The sequence below is a fragment of the Nyctereutes procyonoides genome, unplaced genomic scaffold (genome assembly GCF_905146905.1).
Source record: "Nyctereutes procyonoides isolate TBG_1078 unplaced genomic scaffold, NYPRO_anot_genome, whole genome shotgun sequence".
NCBI classification, from domain to species: domain Eukaryota; kingdom Metazoa; phylum Chordata; class Mammalia; order Carnivora; family Canidae; genus Nyctereutes; species Nyctereutes procyonoides.
This window is the reverse complement of record NW_026575082.1, coordinates 35,810,015-35,827,569: the sequence shown is the minus strand read 5'-3', so window position 1 is coordinate 35,827,569 and position 17,555 is coordinate 35,810,015. Positions and strand designations below refer to the sequence as shown.

Sequence of the window (17,555 nt, the reverse complement as noted above, 5' to 3'; positions counted from 1 at the left end):
ACAGGTTAGATCTGCTCTATTTCTCAAGCTTTTAAATAATACTTTTCAAGCTACTTCTTAGGTCAAAGGAAACTCATTATGAAGAATTTCTGTTTATATTATTTTTATAATCTCAATATATTTGGATTAGAGAAATGGAAATATTAATTAGAAGGTTAAAATTTTAAAGGACGGGATCCCTGGGTGGTGCAGCGGTTTAGCACCTGCCTTTGGCCCAGGGCGGGATCCTGGAGACCCGGGATCGAATCCCATGTCGGGCTCCCGGTGCATGGAGCCTGCTTCTCCCTCTGCCTGTGTCTCTGCCTCTCTCTCTCTCTCTGTGACTATCATAAATAAATAAAAATCTTAAAAAAAAATAAAATTTTAAAGGACGACAAAACTTAGTAATACTTTAGTCCCTGACATCCACAACCCAGCAAGAGGTAACAGAAATTCATTATTTCAAACTAACTCCTCTATTACCTCTCTCCACTCCCATTATTTCCCACATGAACACTGAACAGAAACCATATATAAATAGTGCCTTAATGACATGAAAACCCCAGCCCAGAGACTTCTCTAGGCATTGAATGTAAGACTGATCAGAGCATGAATAGGACTATTAGAATCATCATCTAAATGTTCCACAAAGATTACAAAGCTAATAAATGGTACAATTACAACCCTACAATAGGCCTTTTGCTCTCATTAATATATTATGTCCCGAAATGTTAATGGATGAAAATGGATAATCATTTTGCAAGCAAAATCTGATACCATTTGGAGCCTCAAGCTGAATTTAACATATAAGCACAAATCTGTTTTATTTTTTCTAAGGTTGGTCATTTTATTTTTTAAATATATCTTTGAAAGATTTATTTGTTTATTTATTTTAGAGAGAGAAAGCTCATGCACGAGTGGGGAGAGGGGCAGAGGAGGGAAAGAAGCAAACTCCCTGCTGGATGTAGAGCCTGATGTGGGGCTTGATCTCAGGACCCTAAGACATGACCCTGAGATCATGACCAGAGCCGAAATCAAGAGTCAGAAGCTTAACAGACTGAACCACCCAGGTGCCCCTGGTCATTTTATATTTATTACCTATTATGTTCTTAAATGAAATAACATTGTTTTTTTAAAATAGTAATTTAAATATCTATGTATTTTGAATCCATTCTCAGAAATTAAGGTATCACAAAACTAAGATATTTAAACTTTATAGCCTTTCTAATATATAATATATAGCACTATGTAAATGAAATATATATTCTTAAAAATCTTCAAAAATATTCTAAATAAATTCTACTAATTAGACATGCAATAAAAAAGATCATGAATGAGATGTTTCAGAGTTTCTTACTGCAATTTACAAATACCAAACAGAAACTGAAGTGACAACCTAATTGCTTTGAATATACACGTCATATTTTCATAGGCTGGTTATCTAAATAAGATGATTAGACCTTTAAACAGTTGAATGAATCTATTGGCATTTTTTTTTTTTTTTAAAGATTTTATTTATTAATTTATTTGAGAGATTGAGAAAGCACAAGCAGGAGGAGGGACAGAAGAAGAGGGGGAGAATCTCAAGCAGACACTACACTGAGAGTAGAGCCCAATGTGAGACTTGATCTCAGGACTCTGAGATTATGACCTGAGAGGAAATCAAGAGTTGGATGCTTAACTGAGTGAGCCACCCAGGCACCCCCATCAGCAGTATTTCTTACAGTAACAAACAATAATAATTTCTATACATAGATGCATCACCTATACTACTAGTGTTGAGGAAAAGCATAATCTTCATTCTATTTATTTTCTCTCACTAATGTGTAGTGTAATTATAAAAACACAGTACTAAGCCACATTGAATAAGCCCTGAAAATAAAATGATAACAATATTCTTTAAGAAAATCACCAGCCCAAAGGATACTGGAACAGAATCTTATAAACCAAAACAAATACAAATATTTTTGTTCCAAAGGTAGACAAAAGGATACTTTTTTAAAGTTCTACATTCCTTAAGTATTTTTTTATAAAGTATCTAATACTTATTTTCACCACTTTCTGCTATAAATCTGTAACTAGCTGTTGTGTGTGTGTGTGTGTGTGTGTGTGTGATTTTACTTGGCAATTTTAGAGAATCAAATATAGTTGGTGAAGGATGAAGGGAGCAATATAACAGGATGAAGTTTCTCAAATAAAAATATCACAGAATGTTAAATTACTGACTCCATTTCCTTTAAAAAAATATCAGGTGCACCAACTCAGTTCTTATTAAAACAAATATGTAGTTCCTTCCTTTACAAACTCGATTATAAACCTCACTGGGCAAAAACCTATTTCCTTTCATGCCTTTTACTACAGATCAATCTAGAATCTAGAATATTTGGCATGCCTCCTGACTCATTGTGTGGGCTCCTTTTTAGCATTATGGAATAAAATTTAAATCTCACAATTTCCTCTTATTATTAAGAAAGAAAAAAAAAACAAAACAAAATAACATCACCAAATAATTACACATCACTTTGGTAGAGAGATAGTCAATGCATGGAAGTTACTGAACAAAAGTTATAAAAAGACTAACTGTGTTCCACTTAGACTATCAAAGGATGCATATGTAGGTCATTCATTTCTTCACATAAATACTAGATGGCAGTTTACTGGTTCTACTCATACAGAGAGGCTCTCCTCTGAGGGCTCCATAGGAACCAAAATATTTCAGTGCAAAAGAGATAATTTTTCCTTTCTTTGTCTTTCTCATACACATACAGAGAAAGAGAGAGAGGGAGAGAGATATCTCATTGACAGAAAAAGGAGAAAAGATTGAATATTGCAAAACAAACAAATAGATGAAAAGCAGAACATATGATACATCAAAAAATTTACCTAAAACCTAATAATATAATACTGGCATAATAATACATCCTACTGAATGTACTTTTGCTCAGAAAAGAAGCTCTCCAGATTACCACGCTTTTCCAAAAAAATACATTTATTTTCATGGTAACTACTTTAAAAGTTCAGAAATGTACCAGAAGTTGAATAATATTTAGAAAATTTCTATTTAAAAAAGAAAGGTGATGACATATGTCCACACTGGTTTTTAAAGTAGCGATATAGAGCTACATGATTATAAAATAAAATAAAATGTATTAGCATTACATTGAGTATAAATCACACAGACTCCAGTAACACATAACAGGTAATATGTCTAAAATATATTCTAAAAGGCAGTGATTCTATGAGTTTGTTGTTAACTGTTATTTTACTAATTATCTGGGGTCAATTTGCGTAAGATTAAACATTTTCTCAAACAGAAAGGAATGTGGTTTTCATTTCTCTCCCTCATGAATTGAATTGTTCCACAGCTATTTTGCCAGGGTAAGGAGTGGAGTAGGCAAGTGCCCCCTCAACAATGATAAAATTTGTGCAGGTGAAGTTTCTTTTAGGTAGATAAAGTAGAATGCCCATTTCTGGATATTGAGAGATTGCGAGAAATAAAAACACAAGTTAAGTGGAGAACACAGTTGTAAATATACCCTCAAGACATAGGAACAATATCCAATTGGTATGGGACAGGCCAAGACTCCTGAGAAGATAAGCGTGACCTCGACCCAAATTAATCTCAAAAAGATGCCAAACATCCTGGGAGAAACATCTAATATCAGGTACATAAAACAGTCAGTTAAAGTCAGGAGTGAGTCTACGACATTAAGAGCACAAATTTGTTTGCTGATCAAAATACAATACATAAATTTGTAACCTATATTTAAATTCAGAAAACTCTGATTAAAAACACTAAACAGATATATTAACTAAATGCATGTAAGTGAATTGTTTTCCAAGATACAGAATTCAGTGCATCATCCTTTCCTGCGTATACAAGGAGCTCAGAACTTTACCCCGGGGATTGTCTTGAAGTCAGGGAACTAACATTTGCTAAAGCTATTGTAGGTACAAGTACATAAATATTTTGAAAATAACTAACTTCAAATATCAGAAATGATTTTACTGTAGTTACAACCATCAATATCAGAGCTTCTTCTCTCTTCAGTAGAATCCAGGCCGTCCATCGTACATGAGATTTAGCCTAATATTGACTGAACAGTTAACAGATTCCTGCCTCTGGATGTTGTCACAACAGCTTTGAATAAACTTTCATGCAGGTTGATGATCAGAGCATCTGAGCAGAGAACCGAGACTTCATGGTGTCTGTAGTGCAGGTTATATGAAACGTTTTGTGCTTTATTTGTCCATGAATATGTAATAATTGTAACATGTAAAAATAACCTTCAGTATGAAAATGTGTTATTCACATTAATACCCTGGAATACTAGAAAATGTCACGCTTCAATTTAATATTGAAAGACAATACTATTTCTGTAAACTTTTAAGATACTATTAATGATTATGTATATATTGATGAATATGTACAAATATAGTACAGGTTAAAAAAAAACATGTGAACGAAACACAACCACTTCAAAAGAGGAGAAGCAAGGAAGGGGAGAGGATAGAGGTGGGCTTTATATGTTATCAAGGGGTCTGAATGTTTTAAGTGATACCTTAGGCCAAATGTCAAAAATCTATTAAAAATGGTACATTGCTTACTGTGTAACTTTCTGTACAAGTCTGTATGGTAGAAGTATTTTACAATTTAACATACACTTGATTTAACTTTAAAACATCTGTTTCTTATATTCTTATAAATTAGGTAGACCAATTCAAATCTCCTCATCAAAGATCTAGGGGGGAAATAAAAGCACACATCAATCACTTCTGTCTTTTAGTTTGAGTGTGTTCAGTATCACGTTGGGAAACCAGGCTGCAGGAAGTACAAAGCTGCTGTAGGAAACCCAAGTTCCTCTCCTAAGCTCTAGCTAGTATGATTAGAGCTAGCACATTATTTTAAGAATATTAGCCTGGCAGCAGGTTATAAACCAAGACAGCTCAAAAGCAGCAAATGATGCTGAACCAAGAATTGTCAAGAATTCCACATACAGTGGAGGGATGCCGGAGAAGAAAGCAGGGAACACGACCACAGGAAAGACCAATATAGCAGAAAGTGGATTCCAGAGAGCTGTGGTACGAGTAGGAAGTTGACCCAGGTGGAACAACTGACCAAAAGAATGTCACATAGACATGTAGGGGACAGAGCTTGTAAACCATAACCTGGGGAGACAGGACATAATGGAAAGACCTGGATTCTGATATTATCATATAAGAGTCAAATTATAGAAAAGTTTCAACTCTGATTACAAAATAGAAGCATGAATCTAGTACAGATTTGTCAAATCCCAAATCTGCATTTTCTTCTCCAAAATAGAAAATGACAGGCAGAAGGTGAAGAAAGTTCGAAATTAAAATCTGAAGTGAAAATCCTGGAGCTACTATAATTGAGGTATTGCATGTATTTTGGTCAGGCATTCAAATCTGGTATTTGTCCAATATTGTAATACGTAGTGGAACAGCCTTCTGAGAATAGTCAACACCTATAATTTAATAAAAGGTAGAGACCTACATTTTATAAAGCTTATTTTTCTCTGGGCATATTGGAAAGAACGAATAAATACTTTCAAGCAAAAAGGAGTAATTTTATAATAACTATTGACAACTTACAAAACAAAGTTGAACCTGTCTTGCCATAAATGTGAAGGAAGCATATATTTAAATCCTTACTTACACAGAAGTAGAGCTAAAAGATGTTTTTAAAATATTTATGAATTTAAATCCAAACGTGCCAAATGCAGCTTTTACAGACCCATAAATTTAGCCATCTCAAAAACTATGTGTAATAAGATGGGAAAATATGTAATTTAATTTTAAAATTTGTATCCACTCTCACCAAGAATAAACTATTGGAGCAAGATTCCTAAACCATATTTAATTTACATCTATTTAGAGTGGATCTAAGGCCTCCTTAAATTCTAGATTAGCATAAAGTTTTTACATGTGTTGAATATTAGTTGTTAAATCTGCAAGTACTCATAAGAACTCAAGAATTACACTGAACAGAATTTAATAAGTGGTATTCTGACACATATAAAAATTAAATAATTTTTAAAATGTTTACACATTAAAGGTATTTGAATCCCCAGTACTTCATGTACATTTTGTTTGTTCGCAACTTATTCTACTCTATTTTGTTAGGCTTTTCCATAGTGTCTCGGTTTTACTGAGACAATTACTCTTGCAATTTAAAACAACAAGAAGTGTTTCATTTAGGATATGTCAAGGTAGAACAAATTACAATGTTAGAACTTTAGAATCGACAGAAACACATTAGATCTAAAACTGTAGATACACTGCTGCTGAGACACGATGTACGATGTAAGAGCTAAGAGACCTCCAAGAGTAAAATAGAATCTGCCTCTGAAGTTAGCAGTGGACTGGGACCCCTGGGTTGCTCAGCAGTTGAGCATCAGCCTTTGGCCCGGGGTGTGATCCTGGAGTCCCAGGACCCAGTCCCAAAATAGGCTCCCCGCAGGGAGCCTGCTTCTCCCTCTGCCTATGTCTCTGCCTCTCTCTCTCTCTCTCTCTCTCTCTCTCTCTGTGTGTGTGTGTCTCATGAGTAAATAAATAAAATATTAAAAAAATAGATTTAGAAGTGGACTAAGAAAGTATAGAAGACAACTATAAGGAAAATGAGTTCCATATTGAGTTTTTGTGATAGAGAACAGGTCTGTTACTCAATAGCACTTCATGTAAATCTGCTCTACATCTTGCTAGGCCCTGAGGACACCTGAAAGGAGAAATAGTGAAATCTACTTCCTATTCTAGGAAAGGTCCATTTCCACAAAGACACATATGGCTCAGATTCAAGTAATAAAGCCTTAGTTAGATAGGGTTAATCTTTAATAAGTGTTTTTGTTTGTTTTTTCCCACTATATGGAAGTATCCAAATATAAACTGTTCCCCAAAGGTGTTAACAAGCTTATCAAAAATATATGGCACTTCTACATTTACTGAAGACAGAAGAGAGGGGAAGGAGGTGGCCTTTTAGCCCATCAAGAGTAAAGACTGAGAGATGCCTGGGTGGCTCAGTAGTTGAGTTTCTGCCTTCAACTAGGGGTGTAATCCTCAGGTCCTGGGATTGAGTCCCACATCAGGCTCCTGTGGGGATCCTGCTTCTCCCTATGCCTATATCTCTGCCTCTCTCCTTCTGGGTCTTTCATAAATAAATAAATAAATAAATAAATAAATAAATAAATAAATAAATAAATAAAATCTTTAAAAAGAGAATAAAGTTCAGAAATTTGTACTAAATTATGATATAGAAGTGTTTCAAATTGCGGTGTCTGGTTGACTCATTCTATTAAGGGCTTACTCTTGATTTATTTGCCTTAGGTCATGATCTCACAGTCCTGAGACCTCAGAGCATACCCTCCCCACCCACCCAAATCTCTGGAGAGGGGCTTAACTCAGAGTCTGCTTGGGATTCTCTCTCTCCCACTCCCTCTCCACTAGCCGGAGCATTGGAGCTCTAAATAAATAGAAAATAAGTAAATAAGTAAATAAATAAATAAATAAATAAATAAATAAATAAATAAAATATTTCTAAAAAATTTATTAAAAAAATTAATGCCTGTCCAAAACAAAATTTTATAGTGGGTCTAAGGCAAATCAGGTGGCAACCTTCTCACCTCTTTTCTTCCTCTTACTGTATGTATGTATGTGTTTGTATACTGTTCTGGAACTTATAACAATGACTATGACTGGGAGGATTCTGGGAGGATAATTTTATAGCAGAAAACATTTGAATATTTTTCCCTTAACCCATAACGAATGAGTTGGCTTTAGGGGCATCTGGGTGGCTCAGTTGATTAAGTGTCTGACTCTTGGTTTCAGCTTTGGCCATGATCTTGGGGTCCTGGGATCAAAGCCCAAGCCATGGTCTGTACTCAGTAGAGTCTGCTTGTTCCTGTCCCTTCTCTACTGCATGTATGCTCTCTCTTAAATAATTTTAAAAAATCTTTTTTTTTTTTTAAGAATGAAGTGGTTTTATACTATGTCCACAGAATAGATGTGTTAGTGTGAAATAACCCTTGATTAAAGTCTCAATTCTACCACCTGCTAACCGTGGAATATTCAGTAAGTCACACAGTCTCCTTGGGACTCATTTACATCAATAAAATAGGGGCAGCAAAGAGATTATGTGAGATAATGAATATAAAGTCTTTGACAAATTTCCTGGGCTATATGGTAAACACTAAATAAATACTAGGATTTACTGTGATTATAATGATTGATAATTATCAGGTTGAATAATATAATTAACAACAGTTAAGGCACATCTAAGTGAAGAACAAATTGTAGATATTCCAGAAAAAGTATTCATTTAGCTAATTATACATCATTATTCCATTTTTCTTTGGTATACAAAAAATGCTAGAGACAACAGAGCTCAGAGCGCTGTGGAATATAGCAGATTAATTTAACACAATTTTGTCTATGAAGCCTGGAAGTCCTATATTCAGTTTGAATAAACTTGCCTTTCTCTCTTTCTTTCTTTCTCTTTCTTTCTTTCTTTCTTTCTTTCCTTTCTTTCTTTTCTTTTCTTTCTTTCTTTCTTTCTTTCTTTCTTTCTTTCTTTCTTTCTTTCTTTCTTTCTTTCTTCTTTCTTTCTTTCTTCTTTCTTTTTCTTTCTTTCTTTCTTTCTTTTTCTTTCTCTTTCTTTCTTTCTTTCTCCCTTTCTCTCTTTCTCTCTCCCATTCTCCCTTCCTCCCTCCCTCCCTCCCTCCCTCTCTCCCTCCCTTCCTTCCTTCTTTGAAGAGGGGAGAGGCAGAGGGAAATGGAGACAGAGAATTCCATGCAGGCTCCACACTCATTGCAGAACCAGACACAGGGCTAGATCTCACAACTCTGAGATCATGACCTGAGCTGAAATCAAGAGTCAGACACTTAACTGACTGAGCCACTGAGCCACCCCGTCTTTATTTTTCTTAATCAATTACTAGATAAAATAATTTTTTGCTTCCTCAACAATGCCAAGTTTGGTATGTCCACCTACAAAATGCCTCTTTTAGTATTTAATAAATGTTGATAAAATGAATTACATATGACAACTAATCTTCATTTCTGTCTTCAAGGTTGACATTTTCAAGATAGAATCAAATGGATTAAACAAAATAAATATGTTCTCCATTTCTACAATTTTAATTAAGGAATAATTCTTGTAAATAAAAGTATTGATTTTAAGTAAAAAAATCAATGTTTCAGAAACAAATGCTAACTTAAGTGATTATTGTCATCTATTAAAACAGAACAGATACTTTATCTTTTCTCCTTTTTTACCATGTTTATGAATGACCAATAATCATTGAATAAATGGAAAAATCATATGTATTTAAGTAAAAAAAATTGTCTCTGTGAACAACACAGAGATAATGAATGTCTCATTGCTTCTATCATTAAATACTAATATCATGTGCATGCTCTGCCACAAGAAGAGACAGTTCAGTCTACCTTATAGATTCATCTATTTCATCAAAAATAGTTTTGAGTCATTTTCAGCAATATTATTCTTTTGCCTTATCCTTCTCTGGGTAAAAACGGCTAACCTGAGATTGTTTTTATAAAATAGCTAATCTGAGGTCACACAACTCTGTGAACGCAGAGACAAAACTTTCTCATGGGAGACCTTGGCTTCATTAGAATTGTGTTCAAATCCCTTTCACTGTGGCTATGTCAGATGACGATACAAATACAATAGGTACCATCCAGGGTCACAAAACACTCACCACAGTTGGCCTCATCTGATGCGTCCGCACAGTCTGGATCCTCATCACAAACCCACAGCTTGGAAATGCAATGTTTAGTAGTTTTACACTGGAAATAGTCTGGAGAACAGCTGTTTTCGGCTTAAGGAGAAAACATCTATTAAAATGTAGCTTTCAATAAGAACAGTTTATCTAAAAACCAATTAGACAAACAAATGCTTAAGATAATCAACTGGAAATGTATTATCTTTTAATTAATAAATCTCTGAAGGTGAAGAGTTTTAACTTGCATAATCTATGATATATTCCAAATATCCTTTTCAGTAGAAATAAATAAAAAATATTTCTGCAATGATGCATTGGATAAAAAAAATCAGAGTTTTCAAAACAAGGCCACCTTGATTACCTGTATTTTGAAATTAATTTTAAAAATAAAGAATTCAGAACCTTTCAGAATAATTTTACCAGATAAATAAATGTAAGAATTTATGCATATGCATTTCTATAAATAGAAAAAGACTAAAATCAGAAGATATTCATGAATAAGGAAATAAAAAGCAAAAAACTTATCGAAATCTCTAGTGTTGAGTTTTTGAGGGAAGACGTGAATATCTGACTGTAAACTGCATCACAAATCCTAGTCAGTTTAATGGATCAGCTCCTAGAATGACTAACCATAAAGAACTGGTACCGACTTTATTCTCAATGCACCATCTTAATCAAATTGCTGGGTGACTGCACATTATTTACAGATAAAAGTTTTAGAGGAATAAAATAAAACCTCAGCAAGACAGAAACGTTGGCAGCAGTTCTGTTGAAACCCTGAAACTTGGCAGGTACTTTATTGTTCAGATTCTGTATGTGTTCGTGTATATGTGTGTGTGCATGCGCGTCTGCCTATGTGCCTATATGTATATGACATAAACTGTTTTGCTTTCCATTTAATCTAGTTTGATTTTATTGGTGGGGGATGGAAATAAGAGATAAAAAGAATAGAAGATGTTTTACTACTGTTCTTTGAAGTAGCTTGCTAAGACACATTAAATAGAGTATTATTTACAATTTTTAACACAATTTTGTTAGGTTATTTTGCTCAGATGTTCTCATCATACATTCAACATGTATTTTATGAAGAAAAAAAGCAATCTCTTGTTAATGGAGCTGATTTCAAGTAACTAATTAATCAGTAGAAGAAAATTACCCGTGACTGCTTAGTGTGGGCAAAAAAAAAAAAATCAATTTATGAATAAAACACTATAGTCACCTATAATGTTGATTTTGCTTCTTCTCTTAAGGATGATACGAATGAATGCATGTTGTTTCAGGTTACTGTAATCTTCGGGTACCTTTTTTTTTAAGATTTCATTTATTCATTTATGAGAGACACATAGAGAATGACAGAGACATAGAGGGAGAAGCAGACTCCTCACAGGGAGCCTGATAGGGGACTCGATATGGGACTTGATGGGGGACTTAATGGGGGACTCGACCCCTGGACTCAGGAGGCAGATACTCAAACACTGAACTACCCAGGTGTCTCTCCTCAGATAGCTTTTTAAGTAAAGACCATCCATGGGGTGCCTAGGTGGCTCAGTTGATTAAGCATCTGCCTTTGGTTGGGTCCTGATCCCAATATCCTGAAATCAAGCCCTATGTAAGAGCTCCCAGCTGGGCAGGGAGCCTGCTTGTACCCCTCCCCCTGCTTGTGTGCTCCCTTGTGCACCCATGCTCTTTCTCTCTCATGAATGAATAAAATCTTTTTGTTTTTTTTAAAAAGACCATCCATGTTTTAATGTTCTCTATACTCTTTATAGAGAGCTTCTTAAGTAACCAAAGGTGTCAGTTTGGAAGTCTTTGTCACAATTGCTGTTATGTGTTTCCACATTGTGTGGATGTATGGTACACGATAAAAATTTTTAGACCAACATCAGTTGAGACTCAGAAGTAAAACAAGACAGAACATTCTCAGATGACTTACGACAGTCCCTTTCATCTTCCTCATCCCCACAGTCATCTTGTCCATTACATCTGAGGTTTACTGGGATACATTTTTGGTTCTTTGTACACTTGAACTGACCCGACAGGCAGACATGTGTGTCTAAAAGAAGGAAAGAACAACAACAATTAAATATGTGCTGAAAACTGTGTCTGAATTTAAATCAGTGCAGTCAAAATCAGGTAAGAATTAGATTTATATTCTCGGTTAAGAATGTAATCACCTACCACAGTTGAGCTCATCCGAATTGTCTCCACAGTCATTCTCTCCATCACAGATGAAAGCAGGCAGAGCACAGAGCCCAGTGCCGCACTGAAACCGGCCTGGCTGACATTTAAATTCAGCTAGGGGAGAAAAGAGACAGGTGTCATCGAATGCCAAGCTCCATTCATGACCTCTTAAATAGAGCTTTTCTGACATTACAGTTATTTATTATTTCATTATATGAAACATATCCTGGAGCACAGCATGAATGTCTTACACATAGATAGCTCTTGGATTCAGATACACGGTACTGCTAAGCTACGAGCAACTCAGATGGCCTCCAGAATACATTTCACAAATTAACAGAAGAAATACCAGGTGATAATTTATTTTGCCATATTTTTGAGTTTATATATGGAATAATGATAACAATAATCATCATAATAAAGTAGGATCTATTGAATATCTACTCTTTATCAGAAACAAGGTAAGGCCCTTCCACATAGAGCTACTAATTGAATCTCATCATAACCTTCTTACCTCAATATCACCATAACCACTTTATAAATGATGAAACTAAGTCTCATGGATATTGATAACTCACCCAAGTATGTACAAGTTTCAAGGGCCAGATTTGGAAATTAGATCCAGATCTGATTCTGAGGTCGTCTCAGAAACTGTGTTGCTTGTATTAAAACATTTACCTTTTGACTGATGATCCTAATGTATGTAGCTCGAATAAATCAACCAAATATTAATAAGTGATATTTTAAACTTTTTTTGGAAAATTACTCTTTTATATCTATAATATTAATTAAAAATTTCCTTAATATTAAAAAAATAACTCAATATATGCTTGACTTCCATAGGTGAGTTCTAAAATGTCATTTAACTTCAATCTATGACATTTATTAATCACACTAAATGTTGAAACTGTATGATACTTAATTTTCTCACACTCTGAACATGTGCATTTCCTCTATTTCCTGTTGCTTCATATATGATTTTCTTGAATATTCCTTTGCTACCAAAACAACCTTCTCAAAGAAGAGTTATAGATTTCAGAGGACTTTCAATGCCTGGAAAATAGCTGGGAAGCCCATTTGACCTTTTAAATGTGTCTTTAGAATGATCCTTGGTGTACTAGAGCATCATAGAAAATGTAATTAAAAACTTAGGATGCCAGAGAATTTGTGATGCATCAATTCAACCACATTTATTTAAATAACATTGTTGAAGTTTGCAAGTATATGAAACATCCTGGGATTAAGCTTCCCTGCCTTTTCAGGTGAAATTATAACTATTACCAGTAACTTAGTACCTACAAATTTGGTGATGCAGCTCTTCAAAGATGAATTCTAAATGCTGCACAGACTCCTGTACATCACTTTCCACCTCACCATAACTCTTAAAGTAAAGCTTCATGCCTACAGATGTTCAGTGCTGTTAACCTGTCGACTCCAAGTAAAAGATCATTTACTGAAAGATCACAAGAGATAATGTCACCAATAAAAACATGTAGTATTGGTATTTAACCAGGATAAGGATGATATAGAGACTCTTAGATACCAGATGTCTCTTTGTTTCCCCTCAAAAGACATTAAGGTTATATTTGTTCATCATCTATTTTGAAAGTGTATAAATGCGAAAAACTTACTATACTAAATCTTTGGTTAATGTTTTTATATCAGTATGGTTACAACATGATATTCCAGGCAAGACTAAAGTTAGAGCTCAGGAGCTGCAGATAGTTTAGAAGGGAAAGCATTGGGAGACACTGTGTCTGCGGGTCATTATGGTTGTATTTCCTCAGAGAACACTTGAGTAAATATGGGCAGGAAAAGTCATCTTACTATCAGGGATCATTTAACATATTTGTTCTTCTTTATTTCCATAAATTATACAATAAGTTGTATTTGTTAATTTATTTTATTGTCAAAAGTTTACTTATTGCAGGGAAATCAATAACTTTTTTTAATGAGTAACTTTCAGTTAGTCACCAATATAATTTCTTGTTACTTTGATAGTCCTTTTAATTCAATAACTTTAAAAAAGAATAACTCAGGCATAGTACAGTACAGTACAGGCATAGTACATGTCTATCAAGGTGAAGACAAAAACTGTATTTAAAAAAATCAAAAAAAAATCAAAGACCAATGAACCTTTCAAACATAAAGAGAATATTAGGAAAGCGATGACTTCTGTAAGTTTTTTCCTTTTCCTTGAATATATTATTAGCTGCTTTCAAAGCTATAAATGAACTATGTGAAACAACTTCATATGTTTTATATACTTGGTAGTGCAGAAGATGGAATATATCTCATCTAAGTAACTATCTAGAGGCCCTAAGTTTAGAGCAGTTTTGTAATTATGTGGTAGAAAGTTCTACAGCAGAAAGTAACTAGCTTTTACTTAAGAGAGTATACTATCTCTCTTTAGTGCAAGCCTAGGGATCTTGAACTCAGTTGTCAAGGCCAAATCATGGCAACTATCCACTGAAATTTGAGAGAATTATCATGATTGACTATAAACATCTTCACTTGACAGTACAGTATTGGAGTTGCCCATGGAATGAACTATAAAAGTCTATCAAGAAATAGTTATACTGATTGTACATTAAACCAAAGTTATAAAATATAGCTAAATGTATAGACACATATATGTACATACACGTGGGCCATATATATATATGGCCAGCAAGTTTAAACTATTTATTATCTGAGCCCTTACAGAAAGCTTGCCAAATGCCGAATATGGCTAAAATATCATCAGAAATATCAGGAAAAAGGTATCCTGAATTTATTAAAAAGTTGAATTAATTTGGCTAATTTGAATTAAGTTAATTGAATCACACTTTCTTAGGAATCTTAGATAATTGAAAAAGTAGGAAAATTTAATCCCAGATTCACATACTTGCAAACTTCAATAATGTCATTTAAAATAAATGTGTTTAAACTGATGCACCATGAATTCCCTGGCATCCCAAGTTTTTAGGATGTCATAAAAATATACATTTTATATAATATATAAATATAGATATACATATATATGTATATGTATGTGTATATATATATGTATAGGGTACCTAACCATGCCAATCACAGTTTGAGTCCAAATATAATTGGCAGTCATTTTAAGGCAATTCCTAAGAGTATAAGAATGATTAGTAGAACAAATTAATGATTCATATTGAAAAAAATCTCACTTTTAAGGAATTTCCAGTATTGTAAAACTGATAAATAGTTGAAAGATTAATCCTTTAACAGTAAGATTTGTTATGAGTAGCATTCTGAAAACTTGCCCATTTTTACTTCTAATATGGTGATATATCCAGTCAAAATCATGCTGATTGTCATTATACTGATCATTGCATGAGGAGTGTAATTTTTCTTCTAGTAAGAAAATTGAAGTCAAATGAAACTTCAAGACAAAATTGCTGATGACATCATTCTAAATGTAATAATTAACAGAGGCATACTCAAGACAATGTAACAATTTCTGATGTATACTTAAAGATTTTGTAAAAGCAAAAGGCAATATTTAAGGTATCACTTCAACTTTCAAGGTCTGGGATATAAGGAGCTCTAAATTCTAAATTCCCACATTCACCAATGTACTCACGACAGTCATCAGGTTCATCAGATCCATCGCCACAGTCATCCACAGTGTCACATTTCCACCAGAATGGAATACATTTGTCAGTTTTGCATCGAAACTTGAAAAAAGAAAAAAAAAGGGGGGAAAAAAAGGTTGAAAAACCCTACCTTTATATAAAATGGATATTTAAAAACTCACCAGGGCAGAGCAGCCTAGCCTACTCTCTTGCTGCAAATTTGAACTGTGGTGGTCTTAGAGAATTCCACAATAGGGAATAAATGCACGACAAGTAGCAAAATGATCTGCCAGGAAAGCATATTGTTCAGGAAAACCTCCTGGGCTTTCTGAGCACAGGCAAGCTTACCCATTTACATATGATCTATGGTTGCTCTTGCACCACCACAACAGTTATGTAGTTGCTACAGAGACCATGTGGCCAGCAAATTTAAAATATTTATTATCTGAACCTCTACAGAAAGCTTGCCAAATGCTGAATATGGCTAAAAAAAAATCAGCAGAAATCTCAGGAAAAGGTATCCTGAATTCATTGAAAAGTTGAATTAATTTAGCTAATTTGAATTAAGTTAATTGAATTGCACTTTCTTAGGAATCTTAGCCAATTTGATTAACATCTCTCTATCTGTATTCCTTAGCTACTAAAATGAGGAGTTAAAGATAATCCGGATGATCCTTTCCGGTACTGTCATGCTGTGATTCCATGGAACTGTCTGAACATAATGCCTTTAGCCATAATGAATATCTGCCCACATAAATTTTAAGAATACTTCTTTAAAGCAGTTAAAAGCAGTACAGTTATTTTCAGTTTTCAGAATTTTTAATAAATATACATGGTCTTTTGCAATAAATAAGATAAATCATCATAACTAAAAAAAAAAACAGGTACAAAAATTGCACTGGACAGTTAAAAAGGCAAGGAAGAATTTATTTAAAACTACCGCAATAGGGGAGAGAGATTGAACTGAATTCCACTGAAACAAAAGGCAGGGGTTGATTTAAGCTCTGGTGTAAACTAATGGAAAAGTATGGAGGATGTTGGCCAATATGATTAGGCCATTTGTATTTGCCAGGTGGTACTTACCAAAGCTGAGCTCCCACCTTCCCATAGAGTCTAAGACAAGCATATACTACCTTTCTTTTTCTTTCTTCCCCCCAAAAGGTGTGTAAAAGGGGGGGGAAAAAAAAAAAAATAGGGGGGGGGGGGGGGGGGGGGTGGTTAAAAAAAAAAAAAAAAAAAAAAGGAAGAGTTGGGGTGGGTGATGGATGTTATATTTTTATTTAGTATATTTTGATGAGAAAGTGTAAGTGGTTAGTAATTTTAAGTTTTTAATATTAAGAATTTATTGGATATGTTATAATAAATGGAAATGTAGATAAGGAAGGTGTGGTTTGGGAGTGGAATTGAGTTTTAAGGAAGTAGATTTGGTTTATGTTTTGGTATGAGAATTATTTTGTGGATATTTGATGGGGGGATTTGGTATGAAGTTTTTTTAGATAGTGGGATTTGTTTAGAAGTTTGGTGAATGAATTGTTGGTTGAATGATAGATTGTAGTAATTAAGTGAGTGTGAAGATAAGTATTTAAGTATTTTAAGTAATTGTTGTGCTCTTATGATTTTGGTTCTGGTGATGTGTTAATTATGTAAATTGTATCGGAATCTGTGGGGTGGAGTGTAGGTGGAGTAGTAGGTGTGTGTGTGGTTTAGAATAAACATTATTTAGTCTGTTGTATAGGATGAGATTGGAGTTCCATTACCGTGGACTCGGGAATGGGTGGTGTTGGGGGGGGTTTGGTGGGGGGATGTAGATTTTAGTAAAGAAGGTCAGAAGAAAGCTGACTTCTTGCTACAAGCATCCGCTCTTGCCCGAGCCGGAGATATTACCTGAGCTGAAACCAAGAGTCAGAAGCTTAATGGACTGAGCCACTCAGGCACCCCTATTAATGTGTTGTATTTGTTCTATCATCCTTTTCATTTAAATAGTTAAAAATTGTAAGAAAAAAAAATCTATTACAGAAGTCAGATTTTTTTTTCTTTTTCTCTCTTT

At 34.2% G+C, this 17,555-nt stretch overlaps 1 protein-coding gene across 1 annotated transcript in view; it reads right to left on the bottom strand.

The window, feature by feature from the left end:
* LOC129514645 (low-density lipoprotein receptor-related protein 1B) overlaps nt 1-17,555 on the bottom strand; it is a 1,831,349-nt gene that overhangs the window by 173,230 nt on the left and 1,640,564 nt on the right. The window contains exons 63-66 of the mRNA XM_055333402.1: nt 15,517-15,610; nt 11,919-12,035; nt 11,674-11,793; nt 9,717-9,836 (exon numbers count right to left, since the gene is read on the bottom strand). Coding sequence (XP_055189377.1) covers nt 9,717-9,836; nt 11,674-11,793; nt 11,919-12,035; nt 15,517-15,610 — 451 coding nt within the window. The remainder of the gene's footprint in view (nt 1-9,716; nt 9,837-11,673; nt 11,794-11,918; nt 12,036-15,516; nt 15,611-17,555) is intronic.